Raw genomic sequence first — 22,203 nt, 5'->3', positions numbered from 1 at the left:
GGCTGCAATACCCGAAAGTTCAAAGTTGTCAATGTCGATTTTAAACCAAATAATATTTTTATTTCAAACAAATTTGATTCATATTTTTATTTAACTTTGTATGTCGAAATTACAACAGCATGTGAAAGCCAAGTGCCCGTATAATTTTAATTTATTGTTGTAATATTTTACATTACATTTTCTTAATAAATAATTAACATTTAAATTTTAAATATGGTGTAAACACGACTATGGGGAATTGTGGTAAAACTAATACCCGCTACTCATTACTTCTTCTTTCCGTGTTCATGAAGAAGTTGCTCCAATTTCTTATTGAATTCCTTGTTGTATTTGTTGTCCAAGTTAGTTCGGTCGTCAAATCTCTTCTTCTTCACAGAAGGTGGAATTGTCGGTAGAATATAGTCGACCACAAATACCATTCCAAAACATAGTATCTGTATCATAAGAAACATAAAATACAAATATATAATAATAATGAATACTAACTAATACCTGAAGAAGGAGGATTGAATATAACTGTTTTGTCAGTTGATTCCAAAATTTAAAGGAATACGAGTATCTATTAATCTTATACGGTGAATTGTACATTCCTCGGAATAAACATTTATCGGGTATAGTAGAATTTTTGGATTTGCCAAAAACATTATACGGATGGAATTCTAAAATTAAATAAAAATTATATTTTAATTACTTTATACAATATTTATACTACCTGAAAACATAAATATTTCATTGCTATCATTGCTTACAGGTCTATGAAATTCTATTATTCCATCAGAAGCAAATGCAATTGTAAAAATCTAAATAATACTAATTGTTACTGAAATTGCAATTACTATTAGAAGTTAATTCTTACGTTAATCATGCCCCCAACGTGAGTAAGGGTCATAAGTACTGTATTCCAAATGCCAATTCCTTGCGACTGTCTTGTGTATGCTGGCCTACGAGATTCATAAATCATATCGATAGCCTCCATTCGCAGGGAAAGTACGTTTTGAATTAGACAACACATAGGGCCCAACGGGAAACCATAAATAAAACTAATAAGCAAAGCGTATTGAATAACTGAAACTAGCCGTGTTAAATTTGTGATCCAAGATCCATACATTCACCATTTACCTTTTCCTGAAAAATTAACATCTAGAAAACAGAACTGTTGAGATATTTTGCCATATTCTTCTTCATATTGCGGCATTTGTGATTTTTTAAGTTGTTCTTTCATATAAGATTTAATTAAGCCTTTACATTTACTAAAAATTTATTATTAAGTTTTATACATGCTATCGTAGTATTACTTACGGATAACAAATGACAAAGATTTTTTCAAGTATGACTTTGAGGGTCATCAGTATCATAAGTTGAACGAAAAGAGGAGTCACACAAGGCAACGGATCACAAGAATCGTTCTTCAATAATCCAATCCCACGTTCAAACGGAATATTGAACTGTTGATTCTATAAAATAATATAAGGTAAAATATTAATGAAAAATCTTTTTTAATGGGAATTGGGTATACTTTAATGAAAGCTGTGTGAAAAAAAGGAAAAAAGTTATTCATTAGATCCAATGAGAAAATCATGAATAACATTATTTGATCGTAAGTATCTTGAGTTTTGGGTGTCACTATGTTCGTTAGACCTGATGCCAGATTAAAAATCAACTTCGAAAATAACATTTGAAACGCGGCCTGACAATATGAATGTATCTCTGACATGAACGTTCCGGTGTTAAATTGAGCTCCTCTTTTTATAATTTCTGTCTTGACTATTAAGTATAAGTAATTTTTTACATATGAAAACATTACTACTACATACATCTAAAATGTGAAACAAGTTTTACATAGTATTAAATATTTAAAAGTATATTTAGCCTTTACTTACAATTAATATGTATCCAATAATTCCAACAGCTCGTCTTGAAAATTTCGAAGTCTCTTTCAGTCTGTACACAATTTGACCGTCCATTACTAGTTTTTCAGCTTTTTCTTGAAATTCTATTCTATGATTGTAAAATTTTAGTTTTTGTAGTAAAAATTATGGGTTTTTTGAAGTAAAAATACCTTAATTTCGAGTCTTTTTCCAATTCTTTCCCCAATAAATTCCATCGGATTTTTAAAATGTATTCTTTTCGGCTCCACATCTTATTGAAACAAATACCTGCATATGTACATTAGAATCAACATAAGTGTCTCCAATTTCAATAAATTATTACCCCAAATTGTCACAACTACAGCATAACCGGTGAGAATTGAGTGAGTTAAAACAGACGCAATCGTATAATCTCCACAGCTATCACTTAGTGGGTTTTGAGTACACCCATAACCTTTCATACATAATCCACATACAGGAAGTTTTGAGTTACATATTGTTTCTCTATAATTATATTTATTTTAATATATATTATGAATTGGCATGTAGCACCCACGTTATATCAAGAGGATACATTAATCGGTGTCCGATACTTATACAAGACAATATTGTTCCTAAGACAGCTATTGGGGTCAACATCATGTTGTAAAATGCACACCATGCAAAATAGAAGGCAATTTCTGATCCGTAGTATTTATTTATGAGGTCTAGCGGTTGTTCTTTGTACCAAACATAATAATTTGCCCAATACTTCGCTAACAACTGAATTAAAATTTTATTCATATTGCCAAATTATATAAAAATGTAACTAACAGTTCTATCGTTTAATAAGTCATCGTTATACCAATATTCATATTGAATATTACCATCATGTAGTGGGTAATAATCTTGAAAAATTCCGCGTTTGCAAAGCTTTGGCAATCCCCTCTTATCTTCTCCTTCACCAAAAGGAATTTCTATTAACATTTGATGAATTACTTTGACCTTGATTACACTCAACTCACGACTCCTAAATAAATAAATAGTTTTGGTTGCTTGAGTATTATGTAACATGTGATTATGACAATAAATATATTTTTAAGAATTACTACTTTATTGTACATTATAGAGGCGACTTTTATTGCATAGAAAAGATATACATTTAATAATTATTTTATTTTTAACATATTCAGTACCGAAAACTATGTAAAATGTGTCAAAGTTTCATATATTTAAATCCAAAGTTAGCACCATTTTAAAATATGGTGACGGCGAGGTAGTTTGGGGTTGCTTTTCTGCTCATAAATTAATTTATTGCATGTAAGAAATTGTGAATAAAGAAATGTACAATGACATAACGATAACAAATAAATACACACTGCAAAACTGGTTAAGGAATTATTCGAAGTTTTAGAATGACTAATTTAATAACCCTGCTTAAATCCCATTGAAAAAATGTGGAAGGTGGTGGAAACGAAGATTCTAAGCAAAAAAATTATAAATCATGATAATTTTCATCAAGAGATTAAAATTATTTGGGAATATATTGATTGATGATGATATTTTACGGAATCTAATGGATCAAAAATCAAATCATTACACTGAATATTGAGTTTTCTATACTTACGTATAATATTTATTAACAAAAATTAAAATTCTTAAATTGAATTCATACCGCTTGATATAAAAATATTCATTGTCAAGAGTGATTAGCAATAACTTTTAAAGTCGCTTCAATTATGTCCAATGCTGTAAGTACTAACCGAATATCTTGAAATACATTTTTCTTCTGAACTGGTGTCTTAAATACTGACGACTCTGAACGATCAGCATAATCAAATCCATATATAAAATCTTCATTCACTCCGTAAGTTCCTAAATATACCTCAGTGGCTTCGTCTGGTATATGAATTTTGATGAAAATGACAGGAATGGTCTAAAATAATTAATTATAAAAATTATAAAAATTATAGTTTTTATCTACAATTCCAAGATCTTGTTCAAATTCCAAACCCATATCTTCCAATTGTCGTATAATGTGACTGATAACATCGACATTTGTGTAAGCTGAAGTCATGCTTAGGACCAACACATAATGTACTTTTTTTAATCCATCTTTAAAATATGCTCCGCCACCGAGCCTACCTTTTCTAATGTAGGCTAGGACTGATTCGTATTCGAAATCTGTTCCCACTGGTTTATTCATAATCAGTTTTTAAACATGTACACTTTATAATAACCAATGAGTTATACTGTCATGTAACACATATTTTGACAATTTAAATATTCTGAAAAAATGACAGTGATTATATAAATATAAAAATTTATAATTTATACGAATGTAAAAATACATTTTATTATAATTATAATAATGGCATAATGTAAGATTATAATATAAAAAAATCAGTTTTTTTCTACTGTGAACGGATCTTCCAATTCAAAATCATCTGAGTACTCTTCGCCTAGAGCATTAGCATTTCTATGTTTATATCCCAGACTTTCATTCTCATCAAAACTTAGGCTAGATTCTTCATCTGATTCCTCTTCTTCACTCTCATCTTCAGATTCTTCATCATCCTCGACTATTTGTAATCTATTCAAAGCTGATTTGTTTACTTGTAATGTTGTACCTGGTGTTTCTGTAAACAATGAATCAATGTGTTTATTAAACTTTTTATTGAAGGGGTTGTCCAAGTTTGTTCTATCTATGAAGCAATTCTTCTTCACATTTAGCGGTACTGTATGTATTAGTGCATCCAAACTAACGAAGATAACAAACATGATTATCTAAAAAAGAATTGGAAAACATTGTATTATATTTAGTTGATTAACATTTTCTATAAATACTTCAAAGAAAAAAATAATTTGAGATTTCCTTAACAGTGTCTGTCTACCAAATTTGCTGATTTCATACTGATCCGTATGATGTGGAGGATTTGTTTCACCTCGGAAAAGACAATAATTATCCCCTGAAATATTGGAAAAAGCTTGTCGGGGCTGAAAAACTGAGATAATCAAATAAATTATTTGAAAACTAAATCATATAATCTACAAACTTGAAAATATATAATATCTGGTATATGTAAGTTCATTGTGGTTATATGCTAAGAGTGCTCTATCTAAAACGTCACTAATGAAGCAAATTAAAGTAATCTAAAAATTAAGTTACTTGTACAGGGTGTTATATTATCATATTTTTAGACACATACGTTAAGGACACCTCCTACTATTATTAAATAAAATATTATTCTATTCCACACTCCAACTCCATATACTCTTTTCTTTAGAGCTGGTCTTCTAGTATGATACACAAGTGTATTAGCATCTATTTTGGATGCTAAAGTGTTATGAATTAAGGCACAAAGCGGTGCCAGAGGAAACGAAAATACAAAAGCCAAAATCAATCCCAATTGTATTGCTGTAAATCGGTGATATTATTTAATATTAATATTAAATTTTGCCTTGATTTACCTTTTGTTGATAAGAACATGTTTACCATATATGTGGTAGTAGAATTTAATTTGTATTCTTCTTCGTATTGTGGCATATCTTCTTTCTTTAGATTTTCTTTCATGTAAGTTAGTACTGTTTTCTTTATTTTTCTAGACAATTAAGTGTGTTAATTTTGATAAAAGTCAAGTTAGTAATACTTACGGTAATAGTATAACACATATTTTTTCACAAAATGTTTTCATAATAAGTAGTACTGCGTACTGTATGTATACATCTAATAAACATGGACATGGATCACAGTAATCAGTATGGAATATAGGCAATCCATGCTCCGTTGGCACATTGTGGTGCATATTCTAAATAATGAGTTCAAAGTTCAATATTTCAAATTATCAAAATTGCGACGTATAAAGTACTAACCCTTAAAAACCCTGTATGAATTAAGGGCAAATAATTGTTACTCGTATCTAATGTGAATGTTAAAAACAGGATTAGTCGATCGTAATTCCCTTGAGTTTTTGGAACGATGATGTCAGTAAGTTTTGCACCAATACCGACAACAATTTTGGAATATGTCATAGTAAATATTGCCTGTAATGTGTATCCACATCCAGCGATCATTACACCTGCATCAAAATGGGTAAAGGGTGTAATAAATAATTCTATAGCAATCATTATAATTTGTTTCCAAAATATAAATCCCACTATTATTCCTATCTAAAATTTGAGTATGTTTTATTTAATCGTTGCTTTAAAAAAAATGGTAAGTAACTTACACAACATACGTACAATATTGCGGCGAAGAGAATTCTAATAAATTTTCGATTTCTGTCTATCTCGAAATTTACTCGGTTACCTTCCACTACTCTCTTTGCCTTTTCTTTGTAACCCAATCTAAATGTGGAAATTAAATAATTGTGGATTAAATATAGACTATAATAATATGCCAAAAATATACACACCTTACTTCTATTTCCTCTTGCAAGGAAACTTCCAAAAGATTCCATCGGCGCCTTAAATAATATTCTTTTCTTTGCCAATATTTGTTAAAAATAAGTGCTAGAATAAATAAGTAATTGTTTAACAAAACATTTTTACCTATTTTCCTTACCCCAAATTATTACAAAATTTGAAAAAATAATATTCCATACGTTCTCCAAGTAACGAATGTTTTTGAATTCGTTACAGTGATCTTTAATTTTATACATTTTGCATCCGGTTTTGTGATGACAAAATCCACATAACATTTCTTCTGCATCGCAGAGTTCAGCTCTTATAAGAGTGTCATACAAATGAGCTTTCTTTATTATTGTTTTATCTAAATACTTACAAGTCAACAGGTGGATAATTTCTTATTCTGATGTAATTGAAAAAGAACACTACAACTCCCACAATAGAAACAGGTAATAACATAGCGAAATCATAGGACTGACACCAGGCCATACAAAAAGCAATTTCAGATCCATAATACTTATGTATCAAATCTAAAGGTGTCATTTTGTACCAACATGAGAAATTCGCCCAATATTTAGCTAATAACTGAAAATATTATATCTCACATATAATTCACTAAACGTAAAGTTGTCTTACAGTTCTGTCATTTATAAGGTCGTCATTGTGCCAGTACTCCACTTGAATTGGACCATCATGTAGAGGGTAATGATCTAGAAATATGCCTCTGTTTTTTAACTTATCGATACCCCGCATATCTTCTTCAGGTCCGTATTGAACCTTCTCCAATATACAAATAATGATTTTTAGCTTGTTCCTCGTCAGCGCTTCCGTCCTATAATATATGTGACATTGAAAATTTAATATAAAACAATTAGAAAATAATTCCTACTCTAATTCATGAAATACATTTCTATTTTCCAAAGGCGTTTTAAATACAGAAAATTGATCAGGATTACTATCCTTGTATTCGAAATCAAGTAAAAATTCAGGTTGTACATCGTAGGTGTCCAAATACTCTTTGGTCACTTCTTCTGATATGTGTATCTTTATAAATACCACAGGAATTGTCTGGAAATAATTATGAACAAAATAAAGAACAATATTAGTAACTAACACACAATTCCTAAATCCTGCTCAATCTCCAAACCATAATCTTCCAACTTACTGATCACTTTGTTGATTAAAACGTTGTGATAATACGCTTGTGGTCTGGTCAAAACTAGAACGTAGTGTACTTTGCGGTGACCATCAAGGAAAAATGCCCCACCTCCAGATTTTCCTTTTGCAACATAATCGAATATGTCGTCGGTGACAAAATGCGGGGATTGCGGATGTAGGATACGGGTGGTCGAAGAAGGGTAAGATTTTTTCAAATCTCTGTGTGACATTCTTTAGAAACCGAAGAGATATGACGTTCTTAAAGAGCAATTGACATTTTAAAGTTTCATAGTTACATCAAAGTTTAACAACTTAGTGTAGTTAGAAGTAATATTTATTGTTACAAGATCAATTGCATTACAAACCATATATAAAATCCTACAATTACAACTATGAAGTATAATAACGTATTATTGATATTAACAAATCTTGCTGCAGAAATTGAGATGTCCCTAAAATTGATATGTTCCGTTAAATGTAACAATTCCTCTTTAATTATTTTGATATGATGATTGGTGGATATCGATGAAAAGTTAATTAGAATATTGTAACACACAACTGATGTTTTTTTTGCTTCAGCTTCACATTTGTCGCAACTTGTGGTCAGAATGATTAAAAAAACCTAAAAATAATTATAATAATTGTCATGTAACAATAATTCAATTCACTTACAAAGTAAATTGCTATTTCATAAATAAGAATAACTTTCTCAAAATATTTCTTCATCGGCCAACATATTATAACGCTGAAGCTATGCCCGAGTCCCACAATTATGCAAGAAATAATACCAAGTATTTGATATCCATAGGTTTTACCAAATAAGTCTATAATATCGTACAATGCAACGTATTTCTTCAAAAAATAGCTCATTTCATATGAATTATATCTAACATTATCAGAACCTTCGGATTTAGCACATAACATAACATCTTCATGTAATAAAAGATTCAAGTTAAGAATCAAATATCTTATATTAGATATTTGACTGAATAATCTGATTATATAAAATTGAAAAAATAGTATGGTATAATACTTCATATAAAAGTATTCTTCTTGTTTAATGGTATTTAATCTTCGAATGAAATCACAAGCGATAAATGTTAGAACGAAACATCCTAACATGATAATCTGGACATTCAAATTTGGTGATATTTTAATTTTTTTTTCCACAATAGTTTTTTCCAGGTCTGTCAAACTTTTCACCACTCTAACTATACTCCTTCGTTTAAATAAAATAGTACACAACATTATGAATGAAATTGCAGAAGTAAAATATCCTGTTACCAATATGTTTAAGCTGTTTCTGGTAATTTCTTCACTGACTTCAAAAATGCAGTAGCCGACAAAAACTGATAACATTACAATTATTATCAACACATATATTATATACCAAATTTCAATTCCTTTGTAGTTATGAAGTTGTGGCACTGATATTCCAAATACTTGATTAATAATATGGAGTAGATTTAATTTTTTTAAAACTGCAAGCTTAGTGGATATAAAACTGGTGAGTTGCATTTTCAGTATTTACTAATTTTACCTCTCTTTTTCCCTCTTTATTCGTATGAAACATGTAATCATGTAATGTTTCATTAAATCAATCGACACAATATTTGAGTGGTGGGTAGGAAACACGCTAACAAAATTATGGACTGGAACATAATTAAATAAATTAATTTCGTTTTTAAGAATTTTTGATTTAATTATCAATTAACTACGGCAATGCTTAAAATTAATATTGTGTATTCCCCACGTGTGACTGAATATTAAATAAAATATCACAAATAATTTAACATATGTAATATAAACTGGTATAATAAATCTTTATAAAAAAACCGTCTAATAATTAAAGATTACAATATTAAGTGTCAATTTAGCTTTTATCTACTGTGAACGGATTGTCTAAATCAAATTCATCCGAATACTCCTCAGCTAGCGCCTTTTTAGCATCTTTCTCTTCATCTTCAGACTCATCGTCTTCGAAATCCACAGGTTCCTCATCTTCCGAGTCCTCTTCTTCACTTTCCTCGTCTGAATCTTCTTGATGATCAATAATATGTAAAGTTGATTTCTTCGAGTCGAGCGCTGAACCTGGTGTGTGTGTATCAGTGAATAGTAGATCAATCTGTTTGTTAAATTTTTTGTTGAAGGCATTGTCCAAATTCGTTCTATCTATGAAGCAATTTTTCTTGACAATCAGTGGTACTGTTGGTATTAGAGCATCCAAACTTATAAAAATGGCGGACATAACTACCTGGATGAATTTTGAAAGTGAATGAGTACACATCTTTTCATTAATACATTAAGCAATACCTCAAAGGCCAAAATTACTATACATTTACTGAACATTATATGAATGCCAAATTTACTCAATTCGTATTTGTAAACGTGATGTGGCGGATACTGTTCCCCTCGGAAAAGACAATAATTCTCATTTGTAATGTTGATAAAATTTCTTTGCGGCTGAAACACTGCGGAATTTATGTTATTGGGAAAAATAATAAGTTTTATTTGTAAACCTGAAAATATTATATACATGCTATATGTAAGATCACTATGATTATATTCAACAAGCAGTCGATCTAAAACGTCACTAAGAAAACAGATTAAAATAATCTAAAAGTAATATTAAAATAGTAAGTGATACTAGTACATTTTTCAAATAAATACATACATTCATGACACCTCCCACGATTATTAAATAAAATACTATTCTATTCCATACACCAACACCATAAACTCCTTTTTTAAGAGCAGGTCTTCTGGTATTGAATACAAGCGAGGTTGCTTCAATTCTAGATGATAAGATGTTGTGTATTAAAGCGCATAATGGTGCCAATGGAAAGGAATATACAAAGGCCAAAATAAGCCCCAACTGTATTACTATAAATATTTATAATATAATTATGTATACTTATACAGGGAGATTCTCCTAACTTATTCATTAGAGAGTTATAGAGAACTAAATATAATATCAATCTGAAATGTGGGTTGCATCTTTAGCGTGATGTTTTTCACATGTCCTGCTGAATGGGAAATGCCCTTAACTTTGTTTTTTCAAATACATACTACATACTTTGTGATATTACGCCAAATTGTATGACTATTGTATTTTGAATCGTTTATTGTATTTTCATTCGTTTTTTCACTAACTCTCTAAAATTTTTGTATTACGAACTATTGTAAACTATTGTAAATATTCAATCGAATAGAATGAATGATCTGTGAATTTTATGGTGGTTCGGTTTAATGTAAAAATGTAATTCGCATTTAAAACAGGGAAAAAAATAAATGGAAATATCAAATAGCATGTTTAATATATTGTAATTCTATTCATGATTCCTGATACTTTTGTTTATATATGTCAAGAACTTTTTCAAACAATACAATTGGTGGAATATTTTAGTTCGTAATTCAATTTGTAAAAATTTCTAAATAAATTAAATATATCAAAAATAAATGAAGAAGTTAAATCGATTCAGATTAAAATAAGTCCAAAATTTATTGAAAAATTAAAAAATTCAATAATATTCACCCCGTACTGTAATTGTGAACTTTTAATTGTTTATAGAAAAAAAAACGTAACGAAAAAAGCAAACGATTTCATTCTTCAATTACAATCAAAAATAAGTATTTAGCACGTGTTGCTAAACATTTAATAAAGTTTAACACACACAAATTGCTCAAAGATTGAACATTCATTATGGTTTTTTAACGTGCATCAGACGATGGACGTCTGCTCTGGGTGACAATTGCCACACAAGACAGGTACAAAGCCCAAAATGGTTATGATGGTTAACTGCAGGTGACGTCAGAGTCAATATCAAGTTACACACCGCCAACTCTTTTTGAATGCAACCAGACGTATTGTTATGATGATTGTCCAATTAGCGTCTGAACAGGAAATGATCCCATATGCAAGTGGAAATTGGGGTGAAAAGAAGTACTGTACATGTATAAGTCGACTTATTGTGCAATCAATACGAGAGGAGATGTGTCCTACATCGAAGCTAAGTGGGCCGGAATATTCTTAGAGAAGGCGAATTTGAAAGAATGGAGGGGCCAACACTTTCCCCGGATATGTACCCAATTGAGCATGTACGGTTTTACTTATCCAGATTAATCCGGCGCAGTTTATATCTTTCTATGTGAATTTTAGATTTTTTTTGCTTGGTGCACTTTTGAAATGTAATAATATTCTTCAAGAATTTATTGAGAATTTAATGGGAGACATACTCAGGCGTGTACATGCTCTATTACAAAGCAGGGACTACTAAATACATTAAGGGCTCTTTAAAAATGTGGAGTCTAATAATATGATGCCCCTTTTAGTTTTCTATAAACTTCTTATGAATCAATTGGGCGAATCATCTTGTAGATACCTTTATTTACCTTTCTTTGATAAGAACATATTCACCATATATGTTGAAGTGGAAGCTAATTTGTATTCCTCTTCATATTGAGGCATATCGTCCTTCTTGAGTTTTTCTTTCATATATGTCTTAATTGTTTTTTTTATTTTCCTGGAAATTGAATGTGACTAGTATTATTTCTGATGGACATTAAATAAATCATAAACTAATATTACTTACGGAATTAATATCACACATATTTTTTCAATAAATGTTTTCAAAGTTAACAACACAGCATACTGCATGTACAAGTCCAATAAACACGGACTCGGATCGCAGTAATCTTTATGAAAAAAAGGCCAAGGCGAATCTTTATCCACATATCGGTGTGTATTCTATAAAATAAGTGGTTTACATTTCAATTTAATTAACTTCTCACTCATAACCTTTCCAAATCCTGTGTGGATCAGTGGCAAGTAGTTGTTATTAATATCTAAAGTAAATGTTAAAAATAAGATTAGTCGATCATAGTTCCCTTGAGTTTTCGGTACGATCAAGTCGGTAAGTATTGCACCAATGGCCACTACACATTTAGAAAAAGTCATAGTGAATGTTGCCTGTAAAGTGTATCCCAGGCCAGAGAGCCAAACACTTGCATCATATTCGGTAAAATGCTTTATCAACGTTTCTATACCAACCATTAAAGTTTGTTTCCCAAATAAAAACAATAGTATTACTCCTATCTAAAAAGTGGACAGTAATACTTCATCGTTACTTCATATTATTGAATTTACCGATAGCATATACAGTATGATGGCGCATAGTATTCTTAGCATTTTTCTATTTCTATCAATTTCAAAATTTACCTTGTTTCCTTCAACTATTCTTTTAGCCTTTTCTTTATAACCCAACCTAAGTGTGTAAATTAAATTCACACAATATTTAAGAGATAAATATACATACCTTACTTCAATTTCTTCTTGCAAAGAAACTTCTAAGAGATTCCACCGTCGTCTTAAATAATATTCCTTCCTTTGCCAATATTTGTTAAAGATAAGTGCTAAAATTGATTATGTTATTAGTCATTAAAAAATTTACGCAAATTCTTTACCCCAAATTATTACAAAATTAGAGAAAGAAATGTTGATCATATTTTCAAAGTAACGAATATTTTTGAACTGATTACAGTAAGCTTTAAGTTTAACTGGTCTACATCCATATACCTGGTGACAAAATTTACATAACCATTCTTCCGCTTCGCAGAGTTCAGCTCTTAAAGAACATAAAACAAACGATGAGGTTCAATTTGTTGTTTAATGTAAATACTTACAAGTCAACAGGTGTATAGTTATTTGTTCTGACGTAATTAATAATAAATACAATGGTACCCACAATAGCAACTGGTAGTAACATGGCGTAATCATAGGCCTCACTCCAGGCATTACAAAAAGCAATTTCAGCTCCATAATACTTATGTATCAAATCTAAGGGTTTACCTTTATACCAGCATGAGAAACTCGACCAATATTTAGCTAATAACTAAAAATATTACTTCCCACTTATAATTCTAAAAATGTATCAAACATTCTTTTACAGTTCTGTCATTTATAAGGTCATCATTGTGCCAGTATTCGATTTGTATTGGCCCATCATGTAATGGGTAATGATCTAGAAATATGCCTCTGTTTTTTAATTTATCAATACCCTGCATATCTTCTTCTGGTCCATACTGCACTTTATCTAACATGCATATTATAATTCGTAATTTGTTTTGTGTCAGCGACTCTGTTCTACAATAAAAATTTGATTTGAATAATTTAATATAAAACAATTAAATGTGTCACTCCTACTCTAATTCATGAAATACATTTTTATTTTGTAAGGGAGTTTTAAATAACGTAAACTGATCAGGATTAGGGTCGGTGTAATCAAAATCGGTTAAAAATTCTGGCTGTATATCATACGTGTCTAAATATTGTTTCGCCACTTCTTCCGATATATGTATCTTTATAAACACCACAGGAATTGTCTGAAATAAATGATGTATAGACTAATCAAATTTATTATATAATAACATACAATTCCTAAATCTTGTTCAATATCCAAGCCGTAGTCTTCTAACTTAGTTATCACAAGGTTGATTAATGTCCTGTGATAATACGCCTGTGGTCTCGTTAAAACTAGAACGTAGTGAACCTTGCGATGACCGTCTAGGAAATATGCACCACCACCAGATTTCCCTTTCGCAACATAATCAAATATGTAGTCGGTAACAAAATGCGAGGATTGCGGATGTACGATTCGGGTGGTTGAAGACGGATATCGTCTTGCTCTTAAATTTTTGTTAGACATATTTTATGACGTAATCGTAAGTTTCTATGGAAATATATGTTAATATTATTTATTTATTGGACCAAGTGAATCCAATAAAGTAAGTATTCTTAGTTGTTTGACAATCTGAAAATCCAAATATATTTGAATTTTATTGACTATACAATTAATATCGTGTCACATTTCTATGACGTTTAATTATTCATTATTTAGTTATGTGTATTGACTTTCTAAATATTTGTTTAATATGTGTAGCAGACTTAATTGCAGTTTTATTGTATGTAAAATTGGTGAGCCACGTTTATGTCCCTCGAGTATTCATTCATATGAAAAAAGTCAATTATATTAAATCAATCGATACATCGAAATTCGATTGTTCAGCACGGAACACTTTAACAAAATTACGAACTGAAAATATTTTATTACAAATGATTATTTATTTTTAAAAATGGTTGACAGTTTTATTGAATTACCAATTTTATTATGTTAACTGTAGTTGAATTTGTCGCTTTTGCTTTATGTTTATTAGATTAGTTGAAATTCATTTATTTTACTTCTTAAAATTATATTTTGCCATTAATCCGAAATGTTTTACAAGTGTGTTGTGGTATTATAAAAATATATTGTATATATTAGGTTTTCATTTCATTTTTATAACAATAATTATGGGTTTACCGTTAATTAAACCGTACAATAATTTTTGGAATTTTTATTACCTTGTACGAAGCGTTATAATTACAATTTTTGGCATATGGTGTTTACATAAAAAAATGTGTATTTTTATTTTGATTTTTATAAAACTTCTGCCATTGTTAATGTGGTTATCGATATTTTGTGTATGGTAATGGGACTTTATAAATCAACTGTTGTGATTATTGTATACAGAAAAATTGCAAAAGATTCAAAAAGGATATGAAGAAAATCAACAAATTTTTAGAACCCAAATTACGAATTAATACTGTTACTCTTAAAAGTGTATATTTTCTTCAAATATTGCACTTAATTGCAATCATTAATTATTATTTTTCTTATTATGATGAATTATTCGGGAGCCATCTATTTCGACAACATTTTAACATAACTTTGCAATTATTTGTTGCACAAGTATTATTTTACACAGAGTCTCTGAGAGAAAGGTGTTACACATTTAACCGGTTATTCGAACAATTTGTCAAACACCTAAAACACAATAACAATTAAAACCAAGTAACGAAATTTTTAGATTTTGTTATGTGGCATCAAGATATTTTCAATATTTTCGATCATGTGACCAAGGTATATGGAGTGCAATTTTTATTGGTTGTGAAAATTCTTATGTTTTTATTAATCGTGTACGTTCAAAATATCGTAAATGGGTCTCGTAACAAGATAGATACATTATTTTGAATTGTTTTTTATTTGGTACGTATTTTGATTTTTTTATATAAATAAATACTTTTGAACAACAATCTGTTTCATTTATAATGAGGGGATGACTATTTTTCATTTGATAGCGTTTTCAACTGATTTCCGATTGGAATCATTAAAGGCATCCGGAATGTTGAGGCATCTCAATAAAGGCAAAATCATTGAAAAATATTTATCTGTCTTTTTTTATAACATTTTATTAATTAATTTTATAACGCAAATTTTTCGTGGCTCATTGTCAAAAGTTAGAAACCCACAGTGTACCGCAGTTTATTTCAGTATTACAAAAATATTATAAGAAGCAGACAAAGACACAATTTTTACAAAGACATAAGTTTGGAAACTCTTTAAATTTTATTTATTTTGACCATCTACCAGTATTGTTTAGCTTCTCATTGTAGTGTGCGAATTAAAAATATTAGTTTTAATCGTGGCAAAGCGAAAGCAAATCCCAACGGCCTTACTAAAACAAATTGTACACTATATAAATGAGGATGTCGAACACTCGAATATAACATATCAAAAATAGTGAATAAATTTATCCGCTAAGACTATGAAAAGACTGTGGGAAATGGGACTGTTTGGAAGAAATCTCTTATATCAAAGAAAAATTGAAAGGACATGTTTAGTTTTGCAAGAGTCCAACGAAAAGTGGGGATTGGTGTTACTTAGCGATGAAAGTAAGTTTAATTTATCTGGGAATGATGGTTTGTAAGGGGAAACCGTTCCATAAAAAATTTCAATACGACAGTTAAACACGGAGAGTGCAATGTTATGGTAGGGGCTATTTCCATCGATATGGCTTTGGCTCGATGGTCCATATTACCGAAAAATGGATCGATTAGTTTATGGAAACATATTAAAGGACAACGATTTCAAGCATGCTTGCAAGTATATAAAAAACTGGATCGGACAAGAAACAGTACAAGTTTTGCCACAGTCTACACAATCACCGGAACTAAACCATATATAACATCTTTGGGATTATTTTGAAAGGAATATATGGCAGCACACAATAAAAAATAAGAGAGAACTATTGAAAAGACTTCAAATTGAATGACAAATAATACCTACAAAATGTACCAGAAAATTGATTGACTTAACGCAATCAAATATTAATGCTTCTATTTGTGTTTGGTTTATTATGAAAATGAAATTATTGAATGTTTTCAAACTTGTATGCAAATAAAAAAGTTCAATTTTTGAAGCATTTTTATTAATCCCTTATAGAGGAGGTAGAACAGTAATTTTATTTAAATCATTCATTCTTTATATTCAAAAAATAAACAATTCAATTTTAGGATTTCTGAACTTTTGTCCAGGAGTGTATGACTGTGCAATTATTTATTTATTGTTCCCGAGAGAAAAGTTTTAGAAATTTAACTGATTATTCGAACAATTTGTGAAAAACTTGGAAAACAAAAAGGACGAAAAACAAATTATAAAATCGTAAAATTTTATTAAGTGGTGTTAAGATGTTTGTAATATTTTATTGGTGAAAATGTTATTATTAGTATGTTAAAAAGTGAAAAGCGTAAGTTGTTGAGAAATTCATGGGTGAAAAGTTAAAAATAATCGTTATGTATAAAAATATTTTTATACAAATCATATACGTTTATACTTATTATGTTACAATTTTAATAGGACTACCTTTAATAAAGCCACACAATAAATGTTCAAAATTCTATTATATCGTACAGTGCTTTGCAATATTAGGATTTAATATATGGTGTTTGCACAAGAAAATTCTGAAAGTCTACACATATTATAAAAAAACATCGTTTATCCTTAATACAATTATTGATATATTAAGCATTATAATTTACACATACAATTTGATTGTTGTTATATATTTTTACGGTAAAGAATGTAAAAAATTTAAAAATAAAGGAAAGAAAATTAATATATTTTTAAAACTAAAACAATATCGCGGAGGTACTGATATAAGAAGCATAATTAGCATCGTAGTTGTACAAACATGGCATTTCATCACATTAATTAATTATTACTTCTATATTTCTAACAAATATGGTTTCACATACGACATATCTCACCAATTTTTTAACGTATACATGCTGTTCTTCGTTGTAAAAATATTATCTTATGCAACCGCCCTCAAAAAAAAATGTAACAAATTTAACCGAGAATTCGAGGATTCTGTAAGGAAATTGACAAAACAAATCGACAACAAACAAGTCGCCGAATTATTAAATTTCCTTAGTTGTCATGAAGATATATGCATTCTTTTCGATCTTGTAACAAAAGTGTATGGAGTACAAATTCTTATTTTTGTTAAAATAATAACATTTTTATTGGTTGTTTATATCCAGGACATGTTACATGGTTTTGGCAACAATTTAGATTCAGTTTTGTGGATTGTATTTTATTTGGTGCGTATAGGAAGAAATAATATACGAATATAAAATATTTTTCAATAAAATTGTTGTTTTCAGATGTGTAGCTTGTTTCTGTCAGTGAACTGTGGTGCTACAAATGCAGAAGCGCAGAAAGCATTGAAGATATGTCATAAGCTTATCAATATGTTTCCAGTTGATTCATACCAGAAAAATCATTTACAAATTAGAGAAATACTTATACAGTTTTCCAGACAAATAGTACACAGAAAACCGGAAATATCTGCTGCTGGATTTTTCCCTGTTAACAAAACTACTTTGTTGCACATTCTTGGTTCCACTTTTAGTTATCTAATTATCATTTTGCAATTCGATAAGTAAATTGGTAGATTCGGTGTACTTATGTATAATTTTAGAAATACTTATAAACATTAATAAAATTAGTTTCTCTAAATAAATAAACAATAAAATAATAAAAATCGAAACAACTCTTTTTTGTATATAATAAATAAATTTATTCTACACTAGCTATGAATTTAGACGCTTAGGTCATCCCTTTTCTTCGAATATTGATTGCACTTCATTATTATGTTTAATTATTATTTTTCAAATTATGTAAAATAACTCGGTACCAATTTATTAATTTTAATATTGCTTGACATTTTAATATTATTTATTATTATCAAGGGGTTATTGTGAACTAGAAATTGGAAAAATCGATTTTTATTAATATTTTCAAAGTTTACGCGGCATCCAAACCGACTCGGCCGGAACGAATTGAAGAAAAGACGTTGGGGATCAATTCTTTTGGTATTTTCGAATGGTACAATGAATTGAATTAATGCAAGTATAAAATATCCCTTTGTGTCTTGGATTGCACGTAACTTTACACGAAACATATTTAAAATATATACAGACCTCACTCGTCATTTTTTTACTGCGACCCATTTTTTATGTATTTTTAAAATATTAATATATATTTTGTAAAATAATGTATACCTAGTAAATATATTGATTGTCTTTTTCTTATTGCACTTGAAAAAGTACCTAAAATTCATGACTCTAGACGGGAATACCCCTTAAAAGTGAAATACTTAAAAAATAATAACGAGGAAAAACAAAGTATGTTATTTTTCTTATATTTTTTAAGTTTCAGTTTTAAGGAATATTCTATGAATATATCTATGAATTTTGAATTGCTTGAAAAAAAAAAAAAAAAAAATACAATGGTATTAGAGAAATAATTAATATAACAAAATTTTAACTTTTTCAAGTTAAGTTTATTTACACGAGGTGCACTAATAATCTTTTGAAAACATCTCCTTATACTTAAAATTAATTTTCTAATTACATCCTGATCAATGCTCTTCCAAATTTCTATGATCTTTTCCTTTAGTTGGTTTAAAGTGTTTTGTAGTGGTTGAAGTGCTCTTATTTGTTTTACCATATGGTCCTATAGATGTTCAATCGGATTTAAATCCGGAATTCTAGCTGGACAGGATATTAGCAGAATATTTACGTCGTCAAGGTAGTCTTCGTCAATTCTCGTAGCGTGAGGTCGAGCACATTCATGTATAAAAATAAACTATTCGCCAATAAATGGAGCAAAGGGTACAACATGTGGTTCCAGGATTTCCCTTACATACCTTTTAGCCATTAAACTTCATCCAAATATAATAACCAGTTCCGTATGTACCTGCAAACTAATGCCTCCTCAAATAATTACCGATTCTCCACCAAAAATAAGAGTCTCAGCTATATTATATTGAGCGTAACGTTCTTCTGGTCGTCTATATATTCTTCTACAACGAATCGCTATTTAAAACATAGACTCATCACTAAACAATATACGACTCCACTCCACTGAAATTCTGTTTATCCTTATGTTTGTGTCCTTACGGTGTATTGGCTTATTCTCACATTATAAGCCAATAAAAAATGTTGATGGCATTAACATTAACATGTTGTGACTGAGGTATACGGTATTTATGGGTGGTAAACATATTTAGTAAATTTATTTCACACCAGCTGTAAAATTTAGAGAAATACATATTCCTTTCTTTCAAATACTTTACTTCATTGCAATTATTAATTTACATTTTTTTAATCAAAATTGTTAAATTTTAAAGTAGCATCATGAAGTTTGTGATATTTTTGATCTTGTGAGCAAAGTATTCAGGATACAAATTTTATTAGTTCAAAATATTATCTGTCAACTTTATAACATCATACTTTATATTTGATACGTATTTTGACGGCAATATTTGGCACTTACTGGTTCAGTATTTAATCAAAAATAATGTTCACTTTAGTACAACAATCAATCACATTTACAATAAGAGAATTACATTTTTTCATTTCATTTAATGCACATTCAATTCCAGTAGTAATACAAATAAACTAAATAAATATTTACATAAATAAAAATAAAATAAATCACAATTTTATTAAAATGTTATAAACCATATGGCATTTGTTGTTGAGAAACTCATAGTGGAAAAATTATTTAAAATTATTGTCATGTTTAAAAAGATTTTTGTACAAACTATATACTTTTATACATATTATGTTACAAATATAATAGGACTGCCTAATATAAAGCCACCCAATAAATTTTTAAAATTTTATTATTTTATTCAGTGCTTTACAATATTAGGGTTTAATATATGGTGTTTGCACAAGAAAATACTGAATATTTACATATATCTTAGAAAAACAGCATTTGTTCTTAATACGGTTATTGATATATTATGTATTATAATCTACACATACAATTTGATGGTTGTTATATATTTTTATGGTAAAGAATGTAAAAAATTTAAAAAGAAACAAAAGAAAATTAATAAATTCTTGGAATTAAAAGGATATCAGGGAGGTTCTGATATGAGAAGAATAATTAGCATAGTGCTTGTACAAATATGGCATTTCATCACATTGATAAATTTTTACTTCTATATTTCTTACAAATATAGTTTCATATATGACATCTCACACCAATTTTTTAACGTATACATATTGTTCTTTGTTTTAAAAATATTATTTTATGTTACGTCTCTCAAAGAGAAATGTGAAAAATTTAATCATGACTTTGAGGATTCTGTAAAGAAATTAAGAAAACAAACCGACAATGAACAAATTACCATATTATTAAATTTCCTTAGTTGTCACCAAGATATATGCGGTCTCTTCGATATTGTAACAAAAGTATACGGTGTACAAATTCTGATTGTTGTGAAAATAATAACACTTTTATTGGTTGTCTACATCCAGGATTTGTTTCATGGTTCTGGTAATAATTTAAATTCATTTTTGTGGATTGTTTTTTATTTGGTATGTATAAAATAATGATAATTAAACGGTATATGTTGATATTACAAATATTTTAATAAAACTATCTTTTCAGATGTGCAGCATGTTTCTGTCAGTGAATTGTGCTGCTACAAATGCAGAAGCGCAGAGAGCCTTGGATATATGTCATCACCTTATCAACATGTTTCCAGCTGATTCATATCAAAAGAATCATTTACAAATTCGGAAAATTCTTTTACAGTTTTCCAGGCAAATTGGTCACAGAAAACCGGAAATATCTGCCGCTGGATTTTTCCCTGTTAACAAAACTACTTTGTTAAACATTCTCGGCTCCACTTTCAGTTATCTTGTTATCATTTTGCAATTCGATAAATAAATTAATAGGTTCAGTTTTCTTATGTGTAAGTTGAGAAATATTTAAAGGTAAGCGTTTATAAATTTATAAATTTTATATATATATATATATATATATATATATATATATATATATAAAAAATAAAATATTATCCCTCATTATTCTCTATAAATAAATATACAGTGAAATTCGAAGCAACTCTTTTTGTAATAAACAACGACTAAATTTCCACCCCAGCTGTGAACTTTAGAGGAAGGCATTTTCGCCTTTTGAAATTTCGTCACGAAATATAATATGATGGAACCTTTAAATATCAGGACAAGTTTTTGGGGTCGAATTTTATATTGCTACTTGATACATATTCTAAAACTTCAACACTAACTTTGAATATGACTGAAAAATAGGTCAAATCACAAAAACTGTTACCGAACGATAGTACGAAGAAATAGTCATTGGAACTTGAATTTAACATTTTAGTTATAAATAGATTTTCTCATTTTAAACCATAATTTGTCATTAAACTTGGAGACGAGTCGATTCGTATAGTTTAAATGTTGTTTTCCCTCGTCCCAAACTTCCATTAATCATCGCCAAAAACCACATTGTGTGCGAATTGATTTCGTCAAGCTGAGCATTCGGGTTTCGTTCCAGTTTCAGCAGGACGGTTGATCAGCGTTTTTGTT

At 29.2% G+C, this 22,203-nt stretch overlaps 3 protein-coding genes across 7 annotated transcripts; all 3 read right to left on the bottom strand.

Moving 5' to 3' along the window:
• Positions 1-136: 136 nt before the first annotated feature.
• LOC109602241 (anoctamin-4) lies at positions 137-4,177 on the bottom strand. Of its 5 annotated transcripts, none has more exons than XM_049965138.1 (14): positions 3,832-4,172; positions 3,611-3,783; positions 2,682-2,877; positions 2,425-2,630; positions 2,212-2,372; positions 2,060-2,156; positions 1,881-1,998; positions 1,517-1,816; positions 1,300-1,454; positions 1,120-1,250; positions 857-1,065; positions 713-800; positions 493-659; positions 137-434 (listed from the first exon to the last, which is right to left on the bottom strand). In XM_049965138.1, the coding sequence occupies exons 1-14, from the start codon at positions 4,051-4,053 to the stop codon at positions 267-269; spliced, it is 2,391 nt and encodes a 796-aa protein (XP_049821095.1). In that variant the 5' UTR covers positions 4,054-4,172; the 3' UTR covers positions 137-266. The 5 variants fall into 5 exon arrangements, with proteins under 5 accessions (XP_049821095.1, XP_049821097.1, XP_049821099.1 ...); XM_049965140.1 differs by having other exon boundaries at positions 2,443-2,630; XM_049965142.1 differs by lacking the exon at positions 1,517-1,816 and having other exon boundaries at positions 3,832-4,170.
• On the bottom strand, positions 4,171-7,642 carry LOC109602237 (anoctamin-1). The gene is made up of 14 exons (XM_020018563.2): positions 7,373-7,642; positions 7,144-7,322; positions 6,891-7,086; positions 6,631-6,839; positions 6,412-6,572; positions 6,263-6,359; positions 6,077-6,194; positions 5,721-6,017; positions 5,502-5,656; positions 5,319-5,449; positions 5,057-5,265; positions 4,904-5,000; positions 4,695-4,852; positions 4,171-4,634 (listed from the first exon to the last, which is right to left on the bottom strand). The coding sequence occupies exons 1-14, from the start codon at positions 7,640-7,642 to the stop codon at positions 4,251-4,253; spliced, it is 2,661 nt and encodes an 886-aa protein (XP_019874122.2). The 3' UTR covers positions 4,171-4,250.
• A 1,555-nt stretch (positions 7,643-9,197) lies between these two features.
• On the bottom strand, positions 9,198-14,116 carry LOC109602236 (anoctamin-3). Its single transcript, XM_020018562.2, has 14 exons — positions 13,844-14,116; positions 13,615-13,793; positions 13,359-13,554; positions 13,095-13,303; positions 12,876-13,036; positions 12,728-12,824; positions 12,559-12,676; positions 12,211-12,507; positions 12,005-12,159; positions 11,805-11,935; positions 10,087-10,295; positions 9,932-10,028; positions 9,726-9,883; positions 9,198-9,666 (listed from the first exon to the last, which is right to left on the bottom strand). The coding sequence occupies exons 1-14, from the start codon at positions 14,114-14,116 to the stop codon at positions 9,286-9,288; spliced, it is 2,661 nt and encodes an 886-aa protein (XP_019874121.2). The 3' UTR covers positions 9,198-9,285.
• Between the last annotated feature and the right edge of the window lie 8,087 nt (positions 14,117-22,203).

This window comes from Aethina tumida, chromosome 3 (genome assembly GCF_024364675.1).
Source record: "Aethina tumida isolate Nest 87 chromosome 3, icAetTumi1.1, whole genome shotgun sequence".
In the NCBI taxonomy this organism is placed as follows: Eukaryota; Metazoa; Arthropoda; class Insecta; order Coleoptera; family Nitidulidae; genus Aethina; species Aethina tumida.
Note: the sequence above shows the minus strand (reverse complement) of the source record. Positions and strands in the feature narration are given on the sequence as shown.